This window comes from Cinclus cinclus, chromosome 13, assembly GCF_963662255.1.
Source record: "Cinclus cinclus chromosome 13, bCinCin1.1, whole genome shotgun sequence".
Lineage (NCBI taxonomy): Eukaryota > Metazoa > Chordata > Aves > Passeriformes > Cinclidae > Cinclus > Cinclus cinclus.
In genome coordinates, this window is record NC_085058.1 from 9,683,581 (window position 1) to 9,699,844 (window position 16,264).

The window sequence follows — 16,264 nt, forward strand, 5'->3', positions numbered from 1 at the left end:
TTAGAACTTCCACTGTTCGGCCGGTCAGACATTGGAACCGGCTGCCCAGGGAGGACGCGGAGTCACCATCCCTGGAGGTGTGCAAGAGACACACGGCTCTGCCGTCGGGTTATGGGGTTCAGTGGTTACCGTGACGCCTGTGCGGGTGGACTGGACCATGCCGAGCACCCGTTCCAAGCCCGGTATTTCTACAGTTCCGTGATGCTCACGGGCGGCACGCCAGGCCCGTCCGGTCTCTGAGCCCGCCCCCGAACGCGGGGCTCGAACCCGCGTCCCGGACGTGACGCGCGGGGCGCAGGCGGATCCCGCCCGCGCGCGCGGGGGCTGAGGCGGAGGAAGTCTGGCCCCGCCGACGCTCCGTCGCGCGCGCCGCCGCCATCTTGTGCGGGAGGAGGCGGCAGCAGCAGCAGCGCGGAGGAGCCGCGGCCGCGCCTCCCGCCCGCCTCCTTCCCTGCTTCCCTCATCCCGGCCCCGCCGTTCCGCTGCCGCGGCGCCATGTCTGCCGAGAGCCCCGAGCCCGCCTCGGCCGAGGAGCAGAAGGTGGGTGGCCGGGCCGAGGAGTACAGGGAGCCCCGCGGGGCTTCTCCCGCCTCCATCGGCGCGGCCGGGCCTCTCCCTCCCTCAGCCCGCGGAGCCCCGCGGGCCGCAGCGTCTCCCGGGCACGGCCGCCCCTCAGAGCACCGCCTGCCCCGGGCTGTCCGAGCGCAGCAGGGCCGGGCGGCGCCTCCCGGGCAGGACGAGCCCTGCCGCCCGCAGCCGTGTGGGGCTGGAGGCGGAGGCGCCGCACCACCACGATGGCTCGGGAGCGGGTGTTCCTGGCCCATCGGCGGTGTGCGCCGGCCTGCCTGGGCCGATGGCGCTCCCTCGCCCGTTCTCTGGCCTCGGCCCCGCTCCCGGCGCCGTCCTGCGCGATGGGCTTCGGCTCACGATCGCGGCGGCGGCGGGATGGACACCAGCCATTATCCGCAGGCTAAACGTTTGTTTCACTCCTAGAACATGCTCAGCTTTTAATGAAATCAATTCAGGAGTAGAAATAGCCAACTCACAACGACCGTGACCTGTGCTAGTTAAGGCTTTTAGAAAGAATAACTGGCTGGGTTATCTTGTGGTGTTCCTCTTATGTCATCTCCGTAGCTTATAATTGTATCATTTCTTAGGTGGGATTTGGTTTTACAGATGGCTGTGCTGTGACTTTAAGAAGCCGTTTGTTTTTTTAGTCTTGTCATTGCTGTGGGAGCCCGGTTGCAGTCCCCGCGGCTATGATCCGGAGAAGTTATGAAACACAAGTACTGCTCTGAAGGGTGCTAAAAGAAAAAGCTTGATCTATCTCAGCTGTTAAGTTTTTGTTTAATAAATTACAATTTGTAATATGAGTTAGTCGCACAAGTAGAGCTTTGGGGATTAATATGGAATGATACTTTCTCAATAGGTGCAGTAATCAGAAACAGCTTCTTGCCAGGTCTGTAATCTGCTCTTAAATAGGTGTGTTCTGCAGCATGACTTAACGTTCATGCTAGGTAGGCTGCTGAGGGGATACTGTTCCGGTTCAAAGCCTATAAAAATAAGTCTCTGGCCTATGCAGCACTCCTAGAATAGCTCTGTAATAAGAGCATAGTTAAACATGTGGCAGCAAGTTTATTGTAATGCCTTCTAGGGTGTTCTGATGAAGTCAGGTGACTGGGGCTGATTTTCCTAACGAACTTTCAGACTTGGAACATCATGCTTGTGCACTGCTTGGAGAAATTACCTTTTATTTCAGAGATGAGAGGTCTTTGCTGCTCTCCTCATTTAGTTTTATTCTGGTGAAGCGTTCAAGAAAAATTATATAACGTCAATAAAATAAAACTTTGCTTTTTGCGAGATTATGTCCTGGTCTGATACCGTGATATCAGTGCTGTTATTACACTGCAATATTAACCTCCACTAAAACTATTCGTGTGGGTAGGCAAAACTGATCATTTGCTCAGTTAATGCTTAGCTCTGAAACACTTATATAAACAACCCATTTTGCGGTACTTATTCATATGTACACTTTAAAAAGCTTAAAACGCCCCTAAATGAATTTTGAGGCAGCGTTTTCATGTTCAGAGCTTTTTCCTAAACTTTCTGACATGCTATAAGAAGCTTGTGCTGAGTGAGAAGGGTTTTTTACTACAGTGATGCAAACTGAAAATCTGCCAGTGACCAGCATTTCCTGTTCTCGATGGGAAAACTCAGGACAGTGGCAGGAGGAAGTTCAGAAACAAAGAAACTCCAGACTTAGGAGAATGTTTGGTTGACGCTTTTTGCCATAAAAGCCTGTATTTTTCAGGAAACTCTTAGAGGTGGTGCATTTTGTTGCTGAACTGGCTTTTGCCATATCAGTTTGCTGTAGGGTTGTGCTGTTGCCATGTTTTTCCCATTTTCTGTGTTGAATTTTCTCTGATGTCTTCTGCTAAACATGAGCCATTCATGCCAGAGTTTTAAAAGGCTGATGGCTCTTTGTAATGCAGGTCAGTTGTCCAGCAGATAGAGAACTTTTTACTGCTAGAATCTCTGCAAAGATTAAAAGCAAAAGCTGTCTTTAAGTGAGTTAGGTAACTACTGCCTTCCTGGTAGATCATTTTAATGACTTCATGAGCTGTGTCAGATTCCTGTAGAGTACTAAAATTATAACTTTTGTGTGGTTGTCACTTGGAAGAAGAGCGTGGTATATCTTGATTTCTGCCCACTCCCCAGTCATTTGTTAGTCACTTGGTTGTTGCTTCTGTAATTCAAGGGAGAATGTTCTGAATGTAGGAGTGGCTTGGACTAAAGTCTTCGGGGCTCAGCAGCACATCTCCGAGAGTGCTCAGTACCATCTAGTTCTCAGAAGAATATAAGATCAGGACGTGCAGGCAGTGATCTTCTCAAGAAAACTCTACAAGGTCTCAGCAATCTGGTTTAAAAGGCTTCTGAGCTGCAAACAAACACATCGAATTGCTTTCTGAATCTAAATTCTTGGCACTCCCTGTATCCTTCAGAAAGGAGTTCTGCAGCTTACCTGTATTTTACGTGAAGAACTGTCATCTTAAGTATTTTTTGAACCTACCATCAGCTGGTTTTGTTTGACACCCCAAGTCGTGGTACTGAAATTCTTTCATTTGTGTTCTGTGGGTTTTTGAGTTTTAGTTGTTGTTGGTCGTCAAGAAGAAGCGGCCATGCTCGTATCCTTTTGAGCTGCATTGATGCATAACATGGTGTTTTTGTTTGGCTTGCCTGCTGTGCCATAATTTGTCAGCCCTGTGAGTTTGCATAAATGTTTCCTTTGATGCACTGTGAATACCTATTTATATAAGCTATTACTGTCGTCCTCTCGTTGTAAAAATCATGTCCTTTTGGCTTTTAGGGGGAAAATATGCCCCCTCAAATACTTTGTTTGCTCGGCAGTGAGTAGCCAGTGATTCAGCATTAAGTGTTCAAAGTGTTGAGCTGAAAAGATGACTTTTGAGCAAATCCAGTCCGTGTTGGCATTCTGATGAACCTCAGCAGGGAGAGCAGCAGCTGCGTGATCTTTGTAATGCATGAGAACTGTGGGCTTGGCTAGTGAGAAATTGTGTAGTTCTAGGTTCAGTAGCATCAGGGAAACTGTGCCCTTTATTCATGTTTGGATTTTGCATTGTATTGCCTAGCTGCATTTTCATCTGATAAAAAGCATATGTTCCTGTTGTCACTGAAGTTTCTCTTTAATTGTTATGAGAGTTTCTATTTTTTCCTTGGGAGAACTGTTAATTCAGTTTCCTGTTGTATTGTGCAAAGCTGTCCTTGAGGTGTTTTGGCCAAATGGAGCAACTAGAAAATGTTATATTCCAAATCTGTAATAACCTTTGTTTCTGAGGCATCTTACCAGAAAGATGTTGAATCTTACACAACCTGGAACAGTTTGTAAGAGACAGAGAAGAGCACCTGGGGATAGGCGAGTGTGGTGGCTCTTGTCTTCAGCAGTTCTGGTTTAAGTAACTCCATGTTCCTGTCCTCTCTGCTGCTGTATTAACACACCTGTTGGTGCAGCTGTGGTCATCCAGGCTGTGGAAACTGATCCAAATGAAACAGCCCAACAAGGGGAGAAGGAAAAAAATTATAAATAGTTATTTTTCTGTTGAATTAGTTTCTGTAAACCGTGACTGGGGAGTACAGGCAGTCATGCTGATTGACACAATGCAAAGGTTTATGACAGGCTTGGAAAAGAGTATGAAGGGGCTGCCTAAGCAGCTCTAAGTGGACATGAAATCTTAGTCACAGATAAATGATGCCCTCCTGATTTCAATGGCAATTCTTAATTCCTGCCTGAAAGTCTTTCTGTGATTTCATATGATAATAGCAATTCTGTGCTACAGCAGTCAGTGCAAATCCTTTTATATTTTCCCTGTACTAGGAATTGTTTTCATTAAATAATAATAATAATAATAATAATAATAATAATAATAATAAAAGGCTGTGGCCAAATACTGGAAAAAAAACCATTCAAATAATTTTGAATGAAACATATTTTAGAAACGATCCAGTAGAATAAGTTGCATTTCATACATCGAATTGCTACATGGAACAGATGAGTGTGAAGTAGAGGCCAGTGAACAAATTACAGTTTTGACAAATTAATACCTCTAAATTATTATTTTGATTATCCATGTTTTACAGTATGCTCATAAAACAGGCATTTTATTTTGTACAAATGCACTACCCAACTGTCTTCATCCTCATAATTTCAGGATAATTATAGACATGTGTGGAGAAACACAGTATTGCTATTAATGTAACAGCAGGCATGTTTTGGAGACTGTTCCACAGTGAATATCAGCACATTATGGCTGGGGCAGCCATACAGATCAGTGTGGCAGTGGAAGTGCCAATCTGCCTATGCAACTAGATGATGAAACGGGCATTTGGAAAGCAAGTCCTGTGCTCAGTGTTCAGTATTTGTTTGTTCTTAGTGGACCCCTTGTTTTGACCAACAAGGAGAGTTTTGTTTGAGTCTTTTTTTTCCCCGAGATGGAATAATTCAAATTGCTTTTCTTTGAGAGGGAAGTGCACGCATCTTCAGCATCTCCAGGAAAGGTGTCTAAAGTGGGAGGCTGAACTCCTACAGTTGCTGTCAGCATTTGAGAAAGAGTGTATGAAAATGTCTAATCAGATAATTGTTATGCTCACTTGGTAGCAGCAGTGGGTATGTGGGTGTATTACCTGCATAAATATGCATTGCTGTATGTTTCACTTACTGTATCACTCACTGTCTTTCAGGAGATGGAGGATAAGGTGTTAAGTCCAGAAAAAGCTGAAGAAGCAAAATTGAAAGCAAGATACCCTCATCTGGGTCAGAAGCCAGGAGGCTCAGACTTCTTGAGGAAGAGGCTTCAAAAAGGGGTAAGTTCTTTATTGTCCACAGGATATAGACAAAAAAATCCAAAATTCCTGTATCTGTGATTTCTTTTTTTTTTCCTACTCCATGGGCCTTTGCATGGTAAAAGTCCGAAGAACCTTAAATTTTGAGAAAGCACAAGGAGGAAAAATTTGTCTTTGCAAAACAAATACCAGGTTGGCAAGATAGCTCTTTACAGCATCAGTGGCTCAGCCACACTTGTTATAAAAAAATTAAACTTAGAAGCTGCTGTGATAGACTTGAAAAAAACATTAAACACCAAGGGATAGAAACTCATTTTGTAGTGATTTTATCCTGCCCATTCATATGCTCCGAAAATTGATCCACTCCTTTTATCCATGTTTCTAGCACATGAAAGTTTGGTATCTGCTATTAGAACCAGGCATCATCTGACATTAGTGGTTTGAAAATGGTTGTATAATTCTGAATATACACCCAGACCCAAAAAAATAATGCTAGAAAAATGAAGAGAAAGTTAATACTTCAGTATTGTTCCACACCTAACCAGTATCTCTTATTTTCTTAGCTATTTGACTGAGGGCTTTTTAGTTTTAATTATTCATTGAGTGATTATGTAATGCCTTTCAGGCAGGCTAGGACTCTGTTCTTGGAATAATCCTAGTATGTCACTGCTTCTGGTGGTGCTTTCATTGCTGTCACACTGCTGCGTGTTTTATTTTAAAATTGTCTAGGCCCTTGCAGAACACGCAAGGATTCCATGTATAAATCCTTCACAAACCAGCTGGTGGAGTTCAGTGCTGATCTAATTCTGTGCTATCTGGTAACATCTCTTGGGCATTGTTACTGTTGGCAGGTTTTATGGATAATCTTTGTCTCATAAGTTGGAAGATATGAAGCAGAGTTAATGGCTGCTGGGCCTGGGCAGGTGGCAGGTGAAGTGACTCCCTCCCAGGTACGCTGCTGCGTGGCCAAAGGCAGCCTAAATGGGACTTCACTGGGTCCAGGGTGTGTGTAGACACAGAAGGGAGTGGTAAGTTTGTATTGTGATGGTATCTCAGGAAAACAGACCAGCATTCACTCAGTAAGGTTTGATAGCCAGAAAGGAATTGTGACTGCTTGCCCTTGGTGCAAATGTGAGGGAACCTCACCACCAGCAGTAACAGCCTGTACAGTATCTTCATTATACACTATTGAATGCAAAGCATGTACTTTCAGATTTGCAAATACATATTTGCAGCATGTACTTTCAAATTTGAGCACAGGCAGATCCATGGCCATCTTAATTGACTTTTGCTACTCTGATAAAAGATGGCATAAACTTGTGGATTCCAATTCATAATAGGCCTCCTGCAGTTCCTGATGTGGTGATAATAAATTGATTTCATTTATTTTTTATTATTTAGTGTGTTCAGTGTCTTAAATGAGGAGGCTTCTTTACGTGATAGGGGTTCTGGTGGACTTGATGAGAGTTAAAATAGAGTGAGGATAGTGTGTGTGCTTTCTGGCACTGTTTCTGACAGAAAGACACCTGGACAGACATGGTTGGTTTTGAAAGGGATGATCAGATACAGAGTGTCTGTGAGAAGCTACAATAAATCAGGAAAATACAGGAATAAGTAAAAGAAGAAATTTATTGATATTCTAAAGCATGAAAGATGGTGGGTTTTCTCAGATATTCTTCTATGGTCAGCTGTAGCCCAAATCATCTTGGGTTTGGCAGCCAGGACCTGCCAGGACCTGCTCTACCAATTCATATTTGCTGTCCAGAAGTGTTGTGCATTTGATGCACACACCATTACTAGCACATTGTCTGCAGTAAAGTAAAAATAATGGTGGATGAGAACAGCACCTACATCATGCTCCTGTGGGGGGATTCTGTTCAGAACTCTTAGATGGACAGAAAGATTTCTGCTAACAGCTGTGTCACAGCTGAAGATCGAATGGTTCTGTTATTACCTAGCTGCTGTTTAGAAGTTTATTTTGTTTGCTTCAGTCTTAAAGAGCAAAATGGGAAAGTCTTTTTTCAAATAAGATCATGCTCTACCTTGAGGTCTAGGCTGGAGAGGTAGTGCTAGAACATTGTGGTGTAAATAGGGATTGCACTATCAACAGGATTGAGCTGGGAAGGTGTATAAATAAAAATGTGTGATTCAGGTATCTGACAGACTATGGGAGAAATCAATCGGTAACTTCAGGGCTCTGGCAGGGAACATTTAAAGCTGTTTTCAGGAGGTCTTGTCTGAGCAGCCTCCTCCCCCTTTGTAAAGGCCTGTTAACTCAGGTGTTCAAATTACTTCTGTCCAGCAGCTGCTGCCACTGAGCATTTTGCAGCTGCTTAGTACTAATGCAGAATAAAGGCTGTGATGGCACTTAGAGGTAGCAGGTAGTGATGGCTGTTCAGCTGACTGAGGACTAAGCCTATACAAATCTGAGTGGTCTACTCTTCAGAGGTGGTTATGATTGTAAGCAGTAGTTAGTGGGGTAAATCTTAATCCTGGATATAAGTTTTCTTGCTTCTCATGAAATCTGTTCAAATTCATGAGTTACAAGTATTTTAGTGGTAGACCTCATGGTAAAATGTAAACACAACGCAACTTTTCCTGCAAAATGTGTCAGTAAGCACTTGAAGATTTGATGCAGAGCTTGGATGAAATTCCATGCCTCATATTACCATGATGTGGATAAATAAAAGTCATTTGGCTTTGACATGCATAGATAATTTAACATTTTGAGAAATCTGGCTAATCTTAAAGGTAATGCTAATAAAAACTTCCTGATATATTAAGGAACACTGTTTTTCAACTAGGATTTTAAAACTTAATTTACTTTTGTATTCAGAAAAAAAGTTGAATGGGGGATAATAATTTCCTTGACATAGTGCTTTTCAGAAGGTCTGTACAGGAGATTTGACTTGGCTAAATAATAGGTTTGGGAACTTTATGGTTTACAGTTTTGCTGTTTTAATGTGTGCAGAAAAGAGGTTTTCTTGTTAGCATGCACTTTCATACTGCTTTGATCTCTGCTGTGATAGACCAGGCTCTGTTCTCCAGCTTTAATTTCTGCATTGTTTGGTTACTGTGTGTAGCTGAACTTGTTCACTGCAACAAAATTTGCAAACCCCAAGGTTTCAGTTGTGGGAGATGAGCTTTTGAGAAAACCAGGGTAAAAATAATGTTCAGATTATTGTTCACAGTGATTTTAAGAGTTCAGCTGTCTGTGCCTACTAGTCTTTATAAGACCTTTTCTTTTAATCAACGTAGAGGTACTTTGACAAATCACAGATATTTTACAACTTTTTGAAATTTAAAATATCTGTTTAACAGTGTAGTTCACTGTATACAGGCTTTTAAATATATGTGTTTTGTCTCCTAGCAAAAATACTTTGATTCTGGTGATTACAACATGGCTAAAGCAAAGATGAAGAACAAGCAACTGCCTACTGCAGCTCCTGACAAGACAGAAGTCACTGGTGACCATATTCCTACTCCACAGGATCTTCCACAGCGGAAACCATCTCTTGTTGCTAGCAAGCTGGCTGGCTGACGAGAACAGCTGAACTGCATGATTATTCTCATTCCTGTTATTTCTCCCTAATAGTTATTTCTCACCCTCACATCCCCCTTTTCTTTCTTACACTAAGTCATGAGACTGACAGCTTTGCAGGTAGCGATAGCATGTGCTGCTATTGTAAGGGAATACTGTTAAGAGTAAAATGTAGTATTTGGACTAGTTGAGAAAAATGCACTGATTAAATGGACAAGTTTGGTTAGAGCAATGTAATCTACTTGAAAATGTACATATTGCCCATTTCCTAGTATAGGACTGGTTCCAGCAAGTGACGTTGCAAGTTTTACAACTTCTAATGTTTCTGCTTTTGTTATTTCATCTTAATTACAGCATATTTGTATTTAATATAACCTCCAGTTGTGTTGGGTTTTTCTTCCGTGTTTGGGTTTGTTGTCTAAAATAGAGGTTTAGACCACAAGTTGCTAGATGGTAAAGCATGTATAAAAACAAAGACAGGGCTCTGATTGAATTTTGTTTCTGCTTTTGAACTTGAACGGCCTTAAACCTGTTTCAGCTTTAACAATAGAGTTTTTACTTGGGCAATATTTGCCCATTCTCGTGTAACTCTTGTGAACCTAGTGCTTATTGACAACTGCCTGTTGAAGCTGGTATTTTCAGTTCCGTAGCTTAGGACACACTTTTGTTGAAGATGTGGATGAAGTGTGCATGTGCATAGACTGTTGAATTCACTCTTGTGCCATTTTTTGTAAATACAATAGTTTTGCACAACCTTTTGCAAACGTCTATTAGTTTTACATTTTAAAAAGCAGATAATGTGCCAATCAAAGCACAAGTGATTCTGTATCTTTCAAAGTCTTGTCCTGAAACTAAGAGCCCAGAATCTTGCTACTGAAAGTAAAAATTGTATACCTGAAATCTGTGCAACACATTTACACTTGATTCAACCTTAATGCTTTTGCAGTTGTATATTGTGTTTCACAACAATATCCAGCATTCAATTATAAATTCGGAATTTGTACCTATATTTGCAGGCAAGTGCCCTTTCTGTTCAGCAGTTGTTTAAGCTTTTAAAGCAGAAATGCTCTGTCTGTTGGCATGGAATATGGCTAAGTGTACTATTCTAGAGAATTCCCTGTGTGGCAAACACCAGATCTAAGCTCACTAATGTTTGATATGCAGTTGTCTTTGGGCAATTTTAGACTTCTGGAAGCAGAAAGATGTTTGTTTGTTTGTTTGTTTGCTTGTTTGTTTTTCTTGGACTCCTGAAGAGCTAGTAAATTATTTCCTTTACTTCGTTGTACAGCAGCCCCTCATTTGCTTTGTGCAAACAAATATCTGGAAAGGTATTTCTATAATGACTTACTGAAAAATAGGTAAATTTTTATATCAGAAAATAGGAATGAACTCCAGTTCATGCTTATGATGAAGGCTGTAAGTAATAGATAGACCAAATATTTAGTTTATATTAGGTGAATTGGTGCATTTGAAACATATTAGTTCAATTAAATCAGAATAGTGAAAGTGGAGTATGATCCATAATAGAATTGATTTTCATACAGGTAGTCACAGCCTTCACAGTCTTTGGGAGAACAAGAAACTCTTTAAAAGGATCAGTTTACTGAATGCCTTTCTCTTTTAAAAAATAGTTTGGAAACATCCTGTTAGAAACAAAACACCAATGTGAGTATTACAAGAGAGAACACTTAAACATGCATGTTTTTAGAAGCTTGTACTTTGTGCTGACGTATTCAGAAAGGTCTTGGGGTATAAAGGACTGCTAGTCAAAACCAATGCTGGCCCATATCTTCTGCAATTCTCTCTTCTAGAGGCAAACAAATTGGTCAAGAGAAAATGAATAGTCTTTATTTGGTCCCATTTTGATCAGAACATACAGTGTCTATGTAATGTTTTTGATTCAGAGAAGCAATTCCAGAGAATTTCAGAATTGCTTACCTGATTCTTTTCAAGTCTGTATAACACTGTTTTAGTAGATGGGCTTTGTCAAGCCTGACCTTACTCCTTATCCTCCACTAGTATTACAAATAATCTGTGGTTTCTGCAGAACAGTTTGAAGAAATGGACCTACTTGACTTCTTTAAGAAATCAGGCTGGAAAAATAACAAGGAAACTGGAAATACTGAAGCAATCTGCTTTTTATAAATGTTTGTTCTAATGTGAAAATCCCTCTTTATTTTTCTATGTATAAATGAAATTAAAACTTGATGATAGGATTGGGCCTGAAACAAATGTTGAACAACTTAAGGTGACTTGCTGTGTATTGTCTGGTGCCACTATTCCGTAGCTCCCCTAAGGTGAGTTCTCTTGATGTTTGGGAAGGTTTAAAAAGATAGCCATTTAAATTTAAACATTCCACTCACTCAGCTAAAACTCAGCTTGTCCTGCTGGTTGGACAACACAAGCTCTTCCAATGCTCACTCAGTGACTTGCAGTTCCTAAGATTACTACAAATTCAGCTATGAATATATTATCCATGTGTATATTTGAAGTACTGTAATACTAACTAGGTCAGTGACTGATTATGAGCCTTCACATCTGACAGACCTCAGCAGCAGGCACAGCTATTTTGATTCTATACACTGTATAAAACTCAAGTCCAGTGGTCACTTAACAGTAAATGGAACATGACTGCAGATCGATGCTTACTTTCAGCTTACTCCAGCAAGATAACTCAGCTATCCAAACTGATGTACATAATGTATTATATGAGTTTTACCATTTGATAATTGCCTTTTTCAAAGAAAACCTCTCCACACTGTAGACTGGCAGTCCCTTTCATATCTTGCCTTTAAAGATAGTGTTTAGTTGTTAGAGTAGTACTCGTGTAGGCAGATAGCACCAACGTTTTATTTGAGATAGTTAAGTGGATTAATTACAACTTCACAGATATGTCCCCAAATCTGTAACACCAAAGGCTTCCCTCTCATTGTTCTTGATGTAGTAGGACAGTGTTTGTGTAAAGGCCACAGGAGTACATTTTGTTGGACATATTTACACCCAGTCAAGATGTTAAGGTGATAAAAATGTCAATTGTTCTTTACAAACTTACACATTGTATAGTATACAGAATAAATTGATTTACTTAGTTTTTATTGCACTGTGGAGGTTTGTCTCATCTTTACTGTAGTTTCCTAAACAGTACTAGATACTTCGGTATTCTCTATGGAAAATTTCTAAACCCTAGGTCTTGCTACTCTGTATCATTAAAAATACAACTGGGCTTTGGTTTCTAGTAGGTTAGACTACAGAATTAATTTAATGTAATCACCTTTATATATACTTCAGTGCTTATTTTTCTATTAAGGTAATTAAAGCTTATTGTTTGAAAACTCCGTAACACATGATTGGTTGGGTCCCTTGCACTGAATGAAGGGGATGTCTGGGAACCAGCTTGGTGCAAAGAAGTTTGCATTGCTTTAGACTGTTGGCCTAAATATGGCAACATTTCCAGAAGCCACAATGCTGGAAAAAAGTCCCGCTAATTATCCAGTCAGCCTGAGGCTCGGGTGCTGATCTTTGCACAGCTTCCAGAACCAAGGGTTGTTATTTGGACAGTTAGCTCAGTCCCCAAGGTTATAGCAACACCCTCTGAGCTCTGCATTCCTGCATGGTACGTGATTGTCTCTTTTCCTACATATCTCTTGCATTACATTTCAGAGTACTTAACTGTTCCATCAGTACTGGCTGAAACCAGCCCTGTTTGTTTTCTACAGCTAAAATCTCCAGGCCTGGTCCTTGTAGTGTGGGAATATGGGCTTGGCAGAGAACTCACTGCTCACTCATTGTACAGTGTGACAACAGAACAGGAAGGCCTGTGTGAGAAGGGAATTTCTCTGCCACAATTGAACAGATCGTAGATATGAACAGAACACATGTAAGAAAAAAGATTGGATGTGCTTCTTTAATGCTGAAAAAAATTTACAAAAATTTAGTATAAAATTCTACATATGGACTGTGTCAGTTACATTACCTCTGCATTGTTACCTGGGATCTGTGCTCTGAAAAAAATACCCTCTTTTTGAAAAGATGCTGTGCAAGGTAAGATATGAGTCTTTTAAAATCCTGTCAGCAAATATTTGATGCAGGAGATGCATCTTGAAGTAGTCGGTCTGGATACATTACAAACAGGTTGCTTCTTGGCAACTTTCAGTGCTCTCAATTTCTGTCCTTAATGGCAGATTTGAAATCCTGGGTTATGCAAATGGTGTCAAATCATAGCATATTTTGGACTCTGATACCTATTTTTCGCAGTATCTTATACTTACATTTGGCTCCCGAGCTCCAGCTCTGAATGGCTGAGATCTGTAATCCACAGTCCAGGCGAACTCCTGAAATGAGCATCTTTGAATTTAGCAGAGATATGCTGAAGAAAGGGTTCAAAAATATATGAAATACCACACAGAGAGGAGGTCCGGGTCCTTTCTGAAAACAAAACTGAAATTTCAGTTGTTTACAATTCCATGTTGCACGTGAAAGATGACTGGCAGCTTTAGTATAGATCCCTGGTTTGCCTTGGCAGACAAATGAAGAGCAGCTATGCAAACTGCTTAGCCAAAACCTCACCCCTGACCTGGGCAGCAGTTCCCAGGAGCCCATTCTGGGCTTTTTATAGCACTGAGAATGAATGTCCAGTTCTGCTGGGAGTCAGCCTCCTGGTGTGGGACAGCAAGAGCAGTTGCTGTATAAGCCTGGACACTGTCAGAACATGGGAAGGAATGTATTTTTTAAAATTCTGTTCACATTATTTTGAATTCTCCCAGCAGAATCAAGAGTATATTTAAAATCTCTATTTTGAATTTACTAACCTTAGTTTCCTAGCTGTGGAGGCCATATATTTGCACTTAATGCAACCAACTCTAGGTAAGCTACATATTTTCATCTTGGCTGTTTTCTATTTGTGCTTGCTACTTTCTCTATCTCCTTTGTTTTAGATAGCAGCAGTAAAGTCCAGCTAAGCATTTATTGGTAGCATTTGTTTTGGGAATCAGGATAATGTTTTCTCTCTGTTCCTAAATTGATGAATGATTTCTGACCCGTTGCTTTCATGGTTCGCTTTCTCTTTAAAAATGTTTCTCTGTTTCTTTGGTAGTCATGAGTTTCAGGGGCAGTGCAAATACTTCCCACTGAATACACAGCTGTTAGCTAAACAGTTGAATTCTGAGAGAGGATAAATAGTCAAAAGCACTTTTTGGTAGAGAGTGTAGCAAATTTACTTAGTTCAAACTTGTATTTTGGACCACTTGGACTAGTAGGATGCATTTCCAAGGTGGAAAAGGAAAGCAGAGAAAGAATGCTTCAGTTCTGCTGTCAGAAGAACTCTTGCCATAACCTGAGCTGTACAAAAGAGTCATTAACAAATCATAAAGGAGTTGGGTATCATCTTGAGACCTTGCTGGAACATGGACTACGCTTTTCCTTCCCGTTTGACATTGATGTTAAACTTCTCAAAGATGTGTACCTCCGTGTCTTGGTGAGAATGGACTTACTGAATTAATTATTGAAGGAACTGGTTTGGGCCCATTTCCTTTCAGTGCTTTCAGTAACGGTCTGAATGGCAGATGCAATCAAGATGAAGGAGGCTGTAAACAATTTGAAGGATGGGATTAGAATCGGAGAGAAAAAAAAAAAAACAAACCCAAAATGGAAAACTTTGCACCTGAGAAATACATGCCAAATGCATAATGGCAATAACTGGATGGGTGGTAGGAGGGCAGCCAGGCACACAGAGGCTCCGGCAGGCTGTGACACGGATGTAGATGCAGCGAGACGAGGCTCATCTCCCGCCCTCGTTGAGAGAGGACCGACGCCCGGGGAAGGAAAGGACCGGACCGTGCCCTGCGCCTCCTCCGCGCCTCGAGCAGGGCACGGGCTGGGGACCGGCCAAAATACAAACATCCCGGATGACATAACGAGTATTGTTCAGTGTAGGAGAGAAAAAATAAAATAAATAAATAATAATAAAAAAAACCTTGGTGAGGGAGAGGAGGAAGAGCGGCGCTGGCACAAAGCGGGGGGCGCGCAGCCCCACTGCCCGGTCCCCCGGGGCTCCGGGAGCGGCAGCGCCGGAACCCCCGCGGCGGTGCCGGGGCCGGGGCCGCGTCCCGCCCGCCCGTGGGAGGCATCGCGCCGCCCGCCCGCGTCCCTGCCCGGCCCCAGCGCCGCTCCCACAATGCACAGAGCCCGCCAGGTAGCAGCAACATGGCGCGGGCCGCCGCCTGAGCATCCTCCCCCTCCTCCTCCTCCTCCTCCTCCCCCCGCCCGCCTCCGCCTCCCGCCGCCGGGCTGCCGCAGAGGGGAACCCGCCCGCGCCCTGCGCCATGGCAGCCTCCGAGCTGTACACGAAGGTAGGCGGCGGGTCCGGGGCTGCGCGGGGGCGGCGGGGGCAGCGCGGCCCGGAGGAGCGGCGAGGGCGGCGGGAGCCGGGCCCGCATCCCGGGGAGCGCCCCGGGCCGGGCGGGGGCGGGGGGCGCGGCCCGGGCCCGCGGGGAGCAACCGACCCGTGCCGGGCCCGTGCCGTGCCGTGCCCGTACCCGTGCCGTGCCGTGCCGTGCCGTGCCGGGCCCATGCCGTGTCCGTGCCGTGCCCGTGCCGTGCCGTGCCGTGCCGTGCCGTGCCGTGCCCGAGCCGTGCCGTGCCCGTACCCGTGCCGTGCCGTGCCGTGCCGGGCCCGTGCCGGGCCCATGCCGTGTCCGTGCCGTGCCCGTGCCGTGCCGTGCCGTGCCGTGCCCGAGCCGTGCCGTGCCCGTACCCGTGCCGTGCCGGGCCCGTGCCGGGCCCATGCCGTGTCCGTGCCGGGCCCATGCCGTGCCCGTGCCGTGCCGTGCCGTGCCCGTGCCGTGCCGTGCCCGTACCCGTGCCGTGCCGTGCCCGTGCGGTCCGGCGGCGCGGAGGGAGGGGATGCGCCCCGGCCGGGGAGCCGCGCGGTGCGGCAGCTCGGTTATCGCCTTCGGGAACACCGTCCCGCTCCTTGAGGAGAAACGGCTTCTACGACATAAGCGGGTTGATATTCAACTACGCTTTTTGGTGACACCGCACCTTTGGATTATATTCTTCTGGCAATCGTTCAGAAGCTCTGCAGTCAGCAGCGATGCACAGCGTGACTCTCATATGCTCTTTAATCAGACATTTTTCTAATCTTGTTTGTTCTGTGTGTTAGTATCTCATCCGCTTCTGCCTGGAAACAGTTACTATCCCGTGCATCTTGGTGCAAAGCCTGCAAATTGAGATGTGGAAATGGTTGTTTTCACCCCTACCAATGCATTGTATATTCAGTGCTCTGCCTTGAGCTAGTGAATAAATCTGAAAAAAAACCAATAAAAATGACAGACAACAGGTTTTTAAGGGCAGACGGGCTGACAGAGG

At 43.8% G+C, this 16,264-nt stretch overlaps 2 protein-coding genes across 2 annotated transcripts in view; both read left to right on the forward strand.

The window, feature by feature from the left end:
* Positions 1-409: 409 nt before the first annotated feature.
* ARPP19 (cAMP regulated phosphoprotein 19) lies at positions 410-11,999 on the forward strand. Its single transcript, XM_062501462.1, has 3 exons — positions 410-540; positions 5,257-5,379; positions 8,729-11,999. The coding sequence occupies exons 1-3, from the start codon at positions 496-498 to the stop codon at positions 8,897-8,899; spliced, it is 339 nt and encodes a 112-aa protein (XP_062357446.1). The 5' UTR covers positions 410-495; the 3' UTR covers positions 8,900-11,999.
* Positions 12,000-14,146: 2,147 nt separating this feature from the next.
* MYO5A (myosin VA) overlaps positions 14,147-16,264 on the forward strand; it is a 99,830-nt gene continuing 97,712 nt past the window's right edge. The window contains exon 1 of the mRNA XM_062501729.1: positions 14,147-15,246. Coding sequence (XP_062357713.1) covers positions 15,220-15,246 — 27 coding nt within the window. The 5' untranslated portion in view covers positions 14,147-15,219. The remainder of the gene's footprint in view (positions 15,247-16,264) is intronic.

Bases quoted from the DNA above. Each gene is read 5' to 3' on its own strand.
- ARPP19 (XM_062501462.1), top strand. From the start codon at position 496: ATGTCTGCCGAGAGCCCCGAGCCCGCCTCGGCCGAGGAGCAGAAG. The intron at 541-5,256 runs GTGGGTGGCCGG...ACTGTCTTTCAG, and splicing joins CCTCGGCCGAGGAGCAGAAG to GAGATGGAGGATAAGGTGTT. The intron at 5,380-8,728 runs GTAAGTTCTTTA...TTTGTCTCCTAG, and splicing joins GGAAGAGGCTTCAAAAAGGG to CAAAAATACTTTGATTCTGG.